The sequence below is a fragment of the Trachemys scripta genome, chromosome 1, assembly GCF_013100865.1.
Source record: "Trachemys scripta elegans isolate TJP31775 chromosome 1, CAS_Tse_1.0, whole genome shotgun sequence".
Classification (NCBI taxonomy): domain Eukaryota; kingdom Metazoa; phylum Chordata; order Testudines; family Emydidae; genus Trachemys; species Trachemys scripta.
In genome coordinates, this window is record NC_048298.1 from 27,007,552 (window position 1) to 27,016,051 (window position 8,500).

At 40.3% G+C, this 8,500-nt stretch overlaps 2 protein-coding genes across 4 annotated transcripts in view; one reads left to right on the top strand and one right to left on the bottom strand.

Annotated features, from left to right (window-relative positions):
• HBP1 (HMG-box transcription factor 1) overlaps positions 1-2,347 on the top strand; it is a 34,867-nt gene extending 32,520 nt beyond the window's left edge. For all 3 annotated transcript variants that reach the window (XM_034766646.1, XM_034766656.1, XM_034766664.1), the window contains exon 11: positions 1,233-2,347. In XM_034766646.1, the coding sequence (XP_034622537.1) occupies positions 1,233-1,250 (18 nt within the window). In that variant the 3' untranslated portion in view covers positions 1,251-2,347. The remainder of the gene's footprint in view (positions 1-1,232) is intronic.
• A 216-nt stretch (positions 2,348-2,563) lies between these two features.
• Positions 2,564-8,500, bottom strand: part of COG5 (component of oligomeric golgi complex 5) — a 296,023-nt gene continuing 290,086 nt past the window's right edge. The window contains exon 22 of the mRNA XM_034766634.1: positions 2,564-3,338. Coding sequence (XP_034622525.1) covers positions 3,224-3,338 — 115 coding nt within the window. The 3' untranslated portion in view covers positions 2,564-3,223. The remainder of the gene's footprint in view (positions 3,339-8,500) is intronic.

The window sequence follows — 8,500 nt, forward strand, 5'->3', positions numbered from 1 at the left end:
GCTCTCCTTTGTTGCACTAGCCCACACTTTCCTTTTGTTACTCTATAGCCTTTAACCTGCTGTTGCAATTGCTGTCACAGTCTGGTCTGACTGGATGACAGAGGGCAACTGTCCTGTTTCAAAGCTGATGCCACTGTGACTATGTATTGGGTGGAAGCCATTCACCCTCATGTTACTCCTTAAAAAAACCCACATGAATTCCCCTGGTCTGAAAAGTTTTTTCAAAGACTATGGAGTCTGTAAGGACTTCAACTTCAAGAGCATGAATGAGACAGCTTTCTCAGGAGTATATGCAGGTGTTGCTTTAGGGCTTAGACAGAAATGCTGCAAGAGCATGGTTGCTTCTCCACTTACTACTGTACATAGAGCCGTCAGTCCCTGGGCTGCACAAAGCACCACCAAATCCCTGATGGTATCACCAGGCTGGCTGCTTGTATCTTTCTGGGCAATTTATCATTCTAGCAGCTACAATGGTAGAATTAAAATTAGAAATTGTGTAATAAGGCAACAAAATTTCATGTAATTCTATTAAAGCTTGCAGTAATCCATTATGGTTTAACTAAAGACTTCTATCTAGTAACTGTATTTTTCCCAGTAAGGTGGTCTTGGGAATCACAATGTGAGATTGCCTGTGCCATTCTAGCCTTGGGCTGATAAGAGAGCTTAGTCAACATATGCTAGTCATGAGGACCAAATTAAACTCAGCTGCACTTGTGCATTTGAATTGAAATAAATGGATTGTGTGCATGGCCCTGAGAGCAACATTTCAGTCAGTCTTGGGTTGGCCTCAGCAAGGGGGAGAACTTGAACACACTCCTATGTGTTGAGATTTTTCCTGCTAATGCTTTTTGTGTGTGTAGCTACAATGGTGATGGACATCATAGAAATACCTAGGATGAACTACCCCCATGACAAAGCAGCTGTAGCTAGTGATTTGTGCAATTGTTACACCTTGCTTGAGGTTCAGAGAGCAAACAAGCTGATTCAAGAAACTCTCCAAATAACTATTTGGCTTCACTTGTTAGTCTAGGGCCAGAGTTAATTGTTAGCTCATTTTGCAACTACCCACATGTCAGCATGTTATTTTTTGCATGCACCTTGATCAGCAAATGCAAATATTTCTGTACGTTCTGTAAATAAATCTTTTTCACATCTCATATTACTTCTGCATCTGTATTTCTCTTTGATTTGTAATTGCTAACGTGGTTTCTCTTTTGTTACTGTTTTTACAGGGCTCACAACAACATTAAATCGGAATTTTACTGTTCTTAACTATATTTACAAAACGGCTGACACATGATGGAGAGATTTATGAAGATCAAGGTCTTACCATTTGTTGTGAATTTGTGAGACCACAAAATACTGGCATTATCAAGTCAGAAAATGATTTAACATGAGTGAGGATTTGCTTTTTACAATAGAGCATTCAGTAAGCTAAAACTATCAACATTTTAAACCAAATTGCCTTATTTTTCTTCCAAACTTCATATATGTCTATCAGGTAATATAGGCTTGAAAATGGATATCCTGTGGTGCTAAGTAAATTAGGAAAAAGAAGAGGAGCTGTGTATAAATGTTTTATTTTTTAAAAATGTACAAAAAGGGGAATTTTAAAATATGTAACAGCTGTTTATACATTGATTTCTATTGCTGATTAATATGTATTGCACAAGCCATGTAATTAATTATGATTCTGGGAGCTGGGATTTCCTGAAATGGCAGAAAGCATTAGAGAACTCCTAGTCTGCCCCATGCCAACAAGCTACCAGATTGTGTGGTAAGTGGACAGTGTAGTGTACGTACCATAGCAAGAGAGTCGCCTAGTGGGGTGCCACATATAAAAATTATATCCATGGTGTGATGTTTTTGCACCAGCTGACAATACTGTGAGCTATTATTTCCAATGGAAATAATGGCCTGGGCCAGGATGAAATGAATTAATAGCATTGCATTATCTCAAGAAAATATTGCAAATGATGATTGTCACCATTGTACTTTTAACTTTGTGTTTTGTCTCCTCTGCCACATAGTCTATGATTATATATTTTTTTGCCATAAGATATCTTTATGGTGGGGGCAAACTTTGCACTTATGTAGGTGCAACACTTGCACTTTACTTTTTTTCCTCCAACTGTCTAAAATTAGGCCAGATACATTAAAATTACAGCTGCTTTTGCTGTAAACTTTTACAATCATGGCTGTTCGTTACTAAACAAGCAGTGTGGTTCTTTTTTAAGAATCACAGCTGCAAATTAATTGTTCATGATACATGTCTACAGGATGTTGCCCCTAAGATTTTTGCACACTATATTCTTGTATATTATTTCAAATAAATTTGTAAAACTTCTTGGTGGTCTTTTTTTTATAAACTAAAGAAGACTAGTCATTAAGTCAGGCCTGCAGAAATACACATTTTAACTATTGCAAATCTGTATAAAGGCTTGTGTAATTTCATCAAGAACCAAAGATGTAGAATATTTTTACTGCACACATCTTGTATGTTTGTTGCTTTTTAATTAGGAAGCTGCTTATTGAATTTTAAATATTGAATTCAAGATCAAACGATAGTAGATGCTCTTTATTACACTTGTAGCAAAAAGATAGAAAATCAAAATTACTTCAAAGCGCTAATGATGCTGCAAAGAATCAACTCTACTTCATTTTGTAAATTAAAATTTTTTGTGTGATAAATAGTGCTTTTTACATGGAATGTTAGACAAACTAATCTAACTCTACTGAAGTTTAGAGCCCTTTATTCTAACATTATATAAAAAAAGCTACCTTTCTGCATAACCCTAATATTTAATCACGCTCTTTTTTGTGCCATATTTACAGGAAAATAGCTAAATGTGCAGGTATTATTTATTAGAATTCATTTACTGAAGAATATAGAACATTTGCGAAAGTCTTAATTTTTGTTTTTTACCTTCTAAATGCAGAAAGAATATTAGAAAATATTAGGCAAATATTGTTCGAGAATAATTTTGTGTGAAATTATATTATTCTATTACAATAAAACATTTCCTACTGTTTAGACAAAGTTGAGGAATACAGAGTACAAAAAGAAGATGTTAGAACCTTTATTAGACAGGGCCTTTTCTAATAGCACTTTTGAAAAGGATGGCATATTCGAAAATAATTATTTATATTAACCCTATAAGCATTCATCTGTCAGTGCCCAATTAACAATGTAGAATTTGAGTAGCATTGGGGTCGGATGCTGTTACTGAAGCGTAGACATTGCTTTCTTCAGCAGTTGAACCATTATGGGATAGACTGGTGCAAACTCCTTTCCTTCTCTTGTTCTTACCGACTGAACATAAGCTTCCAGTGCGCCTCTGAGTTAAAAAATAAAAATAAAAAAAAATAGAGGATCATTTTCATTGTAAAGAAGTTAGATTAATTAATTAGTTAAGTCTATTAGAAAACAATTATTTGTGCAGCAAGATATTGGGACCCAAAGTAGATTTGCAAGCTAGAACCGGGAATACTAAAAAAGGTTCTTGACAGCATAAACACTGAACAGCCATCTCCGCTCTCTCGCTAAACCAATGTTTTCCCAAACTGTTGGAAGCTCAGCCCCTCCCCTCTCAAAAATCAGGAAAATAAAATTAGTCACAACCAATCCTCCAATCCTGTGTGATGTTAGACATTTTCATTTATGATTCTTCACAATCCCATCCTCCCACACCCGTTTTGTGAAGATCTACTTCATCTCCTTTCAGCAGTGAAATAATTAGGGGCCGTTTCTGCCTCCCAGTGATTGCATCAGGCTCTCTGTAAACTCAGGCAGGCATGCAGTGAATGTGTTCTTCTCAACCAGAACAGCTAACTTTTTCTTTTTAATGAAAGACTCTGGAAAAAAATCGAGAGGGCTGTAGGTGGCTCCTCTCTGCTCCACCTTTTGGGAAATACTGCTTTTACTGATAACACATTTTCACATGTATGTGTGCATTTCTACTGGATTTTTCTTATGCAACTGTCATGCATGTTGCCAGGATAAGTATGTAGATTAAGGCCAGAAGAGATGATTATGATTATGTAGTCTGACCTGTGTAACACAAGCCATAGCTTTCACCCAATAATGGGGTTGAACTAGAGCATATCTGAAGACAGAACTGGGTCCTGTGGGCTTGATTTATCAAAGGTGGTTTATTAATATTAAATGGTATGCCCCAGTTTTTAAAATAAACTAGATTTTGATTTTTACTGTTAGATGAGAAAATTATTAACACTACTTAGTTGAGTATTTACCAGTAATTCAATTTACTGTCAGACTCCTCTTTTTCCATCCCACAAGAGAGACAGATGGAACAATAGTACCAACTATCCAGTAGCAATAAAGTTGAGAGTGAGAATTTACCTCTAAGCTCCAGTCTGATCCTCCCTTTCCGTTAGACTTTACCATAGCAAAAAGGTAGAAAAGCTTAGAAAAATAAGCAGCAGTCCCCTTCCTCAGAGGGTGGATTAAGGAAGAGGAGCTGACAAACAGTTACTAGTAAATAATTTTCCCTTGTTATACATTTCTTTTCTCCGATTTAGTAAGAAGCAACTCAAGGCCAGTTGGTTACAGCATGAACACTTTACCTGATAGTGCTATTAGCAAAATTCTGCCGAAAGGCAGGTTGAGCCGTCAGCAGATCAAGCTTTGTGAATGAGTGCATGGCTGCCTTATTTCAGAAGCAAATGGCTTTGCCCTCACTGCCCAAGAAATACAACTGCCTCAGGGGATGAGGAAGGCTGCCCTGTTTGTAAACTAGGCAACAACCTCCTTTATCCATCTGTTGAGGACAGACTTAGCAGCTCTATTTTCTTTATAGCATCCCTCAAAACAAACAATTAGAATAACAATTTTTTTAGAATGCATTTAAAACCCACGGAATGCAGTTTTCTATTCTGAAACAGCTGGGACAGGGCAAGAGGTAGAGATTAAAATAGGCTCACTGATATGGAATTCCTTCTTCACTTGTAATAAAGTCTAGGCCAGGGATCGGCAACCTTTGGCACGCAGCCCATCGGGGAAATCTGCTGGCGGGCCGGGATGGTTTGTTTACCTGCAGTATCCGCAGGTTTGGCCAATCGCAGCTCCTACTGGCCGCGGTTCGCTATTCCAGGCTGTGGCAAGCAGCATGGGCCAAGGGATGTGTTGGCCACCGCTTCCCACAGCCCCCATTGGCCTGGAACGGAGAACCGCGGCCAGTGAGAGCTGTGATCGGCTGAACCTAAGAACACTGCAGGTAAACAAACCGTCCTGGCCCACCAGCGGATTTCCCTGATGGGCCGCGTGCCAAAGGTTGCTGATCCCTGGGCTAGAAGATGAACAACTATTTGTCAGGGAGGAGGGAGAGAAGCTGAGGAGGATGGGGAAGTTTTATTCCTCAACCCTCATAGCAGCCTTTAGGGTGATCCATTTGAGAGGGAACTTGCCTAAAGGCTCAAAGGGAGAGGAATCCCATTGAACAAGAGGGAAATCCTGCTGAGGAGTAAAATGGGCTATAATGGTTTCACAGCGCACTTTTAGTGTAGTTGATAGTGATGCTGAGGAGGTAGAAGGCTTCACATCCTATAAATACTGACCTGGACTGTCGATTAATCGCAGATAACTCACGCGTTTAACTCAAAAATTAATCGTGATTAATGGCACTGTTAATAGAATACCAATTTAAATTGATTAAATATATCGATTTCAATTACAACACAGATACAAAGTGTACAGTGCTCACTTTATATTATTTTTATTACAAATATTTGCACTGTAAAAATGATAAAAGAAATAGTATTTTTCAATTCACCTCATACAAGTACTGTGGTGCAATCTCTTTATCATGAAAGTGCAACTTACAAATGTAGGCTTTTTTTGTTACATAACAGCATTCAAAACCAAAACAATGTAAAACTCTTGTAGCTGGTGTCACAAGATATTTACGTGCCAGATGCGCTAAAGATTCATATGCCTCTTCATGCTTCGGCCATCGTTCCAGAGGACACGCTTTAATTAATTAGAATGCAATTCAATTAATTGAGACTGAACTCCTAGGGGGAGAACTGTACGTCTCCTGCTCTGTTTTACCTGCATTCTGCCATATATTTCATGTTACAGCAGTCTCGGATGATGACCCAGCACATGTTCATTTTAAGAACACTTTCACTGCAAATTTGACAAAAGAAGATACCAATGTGAAATTTCTAAAGATAGCTACAGCACTTGACCCAAGATTTAAGAATCTGAAGTGCCTTCCAAAACCTGTGAGGGACAAAGTGTGGAGCATGCTTTCAGAAGTCTTAAAGAGCAACACTCTGATGCGGAAACTACAGATCCCAAATCACCAAAAAAGAAAATCAACCTTCTGCTAGTGGCATCTGACTCAGATGACGAAAATGAACATGTGTCGTTCCTCATTGCTTTGGATCATTATCGAGCAGAACCCATCATCAGCATGGACGCATGTCCCCTGGAATGGTGGTTGAAGCATCAAGGGCCATATGACTTGTTAGTGCATCTGGCATGTAAATATCTTGTGACGCCAGCTACAACAGTGTCATGCAAACGCCTGTTCTCACTTTCAGGTGACATTATAAACAAGAAGCAGGCAACATTATCTCCTGCAAATGTAAACAAACTTGTTTGTCTGAGCGATTGGCTGAACAAGAAGTAGGACTGAGTGGACTTGTAGGCTCTAAAGTATTACATTGTTTTATTTTTGAATGCAGGGTTTTGGGTTATTTTGTACATAATTCTACATTTGTAAGTTCAACTTTCACGATAAAGAGATTGCATTACAGTAGCTGAATTAGGTGAATTGAAAAATACAATTTCTTTTGTTTTTCACAGTGCAAATATTTGTAATCAAAACAAAGTGAGCATTGTACACTTTGTATTCTATGTTGTAATTGAAATATATTTGAAACTGTAGAAAACATCCAAAAACATCTAAATAAATGGTATTCTATTATTGTTTTACTGCGAGATTAATCGGGCACTAAATCATAATAAATTTTTTTAATCACATGATTAATTTTTTTCATCGCTTAACAGCCCTAGTACTGACATTTCTGAAAGTCAAGGGCTCTAACTGAGCAAAGGCATAATGAAGTGACAAATTCAGAGCAGAAATAAAACGATGAAGGCAATTAACCATTGGAACAGATTACCCAGGCCTGTTGTAGAGTCTCCATCATTTGAAGTCTTTCAATCAAAAGAGGATGTCTTTCTAAAAGAGATGCTCTAGATTAACCGGAAGTCAAGGACTGGATGCAAGAATTGCTTGGTGAAATTCTACAACCTGGTCATTCAAGAGGTCAGACTAGATAATCATATTAAAGCCCTTCTGGCTTTAAATTCTATTGGTATAGAGAAAGTAAATTAGGAATTGTTATTGGCTCCTCCGAAATTAATAGGCAGCAGGTTTAAAACAAACAAAAGGAAGTATTTCTTCACACAACACAGACAACCTGTGGAACTCCTTGCCAGAGGATGTTGAGAAGGCCAAGACTATAACAGAGTTAAAAAAAAGAACTAGTTAAGGTCATGGAGGATAGGTCCATCAATGGCTATTAGCCAGGATGGGCCTCTGTTTGCCAGAAGCTGTGAATGGGCGACTGGGGGATGGATCACTTGATGATTACCTGTTCTGCACTCTGGCAGGCAAGCCAGAAGAAGTATAGCAAACCCATGCTGAGAGAGTGAGAGTGCTGCAGAGAAAGGCACAAAACCAAATCTGAGGGAAATCAGCACCAAGGAGCAGGGTATTAACTCACCTAGGGTATGTCTATACAGCAGCTGGGAGGTGTGATTCCAAGCATAGCTATACATACATGCAACTAGCTCTGCTTGTGCTAGCACCTAAAAATAGTCATGTGGCCATGGTAGCATGTGGTGGCCCCTGGGTAGATACTCGAGTAGCCAGCCTGAGCCTGAGCCACCGCCCATGCCACAATGCCAGCACTGCTGTTTTCAGGTGCCAGCTCTGCTTGAGCTAGCTTGAGACATGTATGTCTTCCCATGCTGGGAATCACACCTCCAGCTGCTGTGCAGATATCGCCTTAGTCGCCTGAGAGAAACGCAGAAGCTAAACCATGAACCTAAACTGGGAGTAAGCGCCGTCGACGGGGAGCTGCGGAGGTCGATTTTGCCGCCGTCCTCACAGCGGGGTAAGTTGGCTCCGATAGGTCAAATTCAGCTACGCTATTCGCGAATCAGCTGTTAGCGCAGGAAGCCTGGGAGGGCTGAGAAGGAAGCAGCAGCTTCCTGCAGGTGAGCTGGGGCAGGGGGCGAGGAGGGCTCCAGGCACCGCGTGGCTCTGGGCGGCCCCAGCCCTGACTCCGGCTCCGGCCCGGCCCCTGGCTCCAGCCCCGACTCTGGGCTGGCCCCCGGCCCCAACTTCGGGCCGGCCCCCGACTCCGGCCCCTGGCCCCGACTCCGGGCCAGCCCCCTTCTTCGGGCCAACCAGCGGCTCTGGGCTGGCCTGCGGCTCCATTCCCCGACTCCCGACTTCAGCCC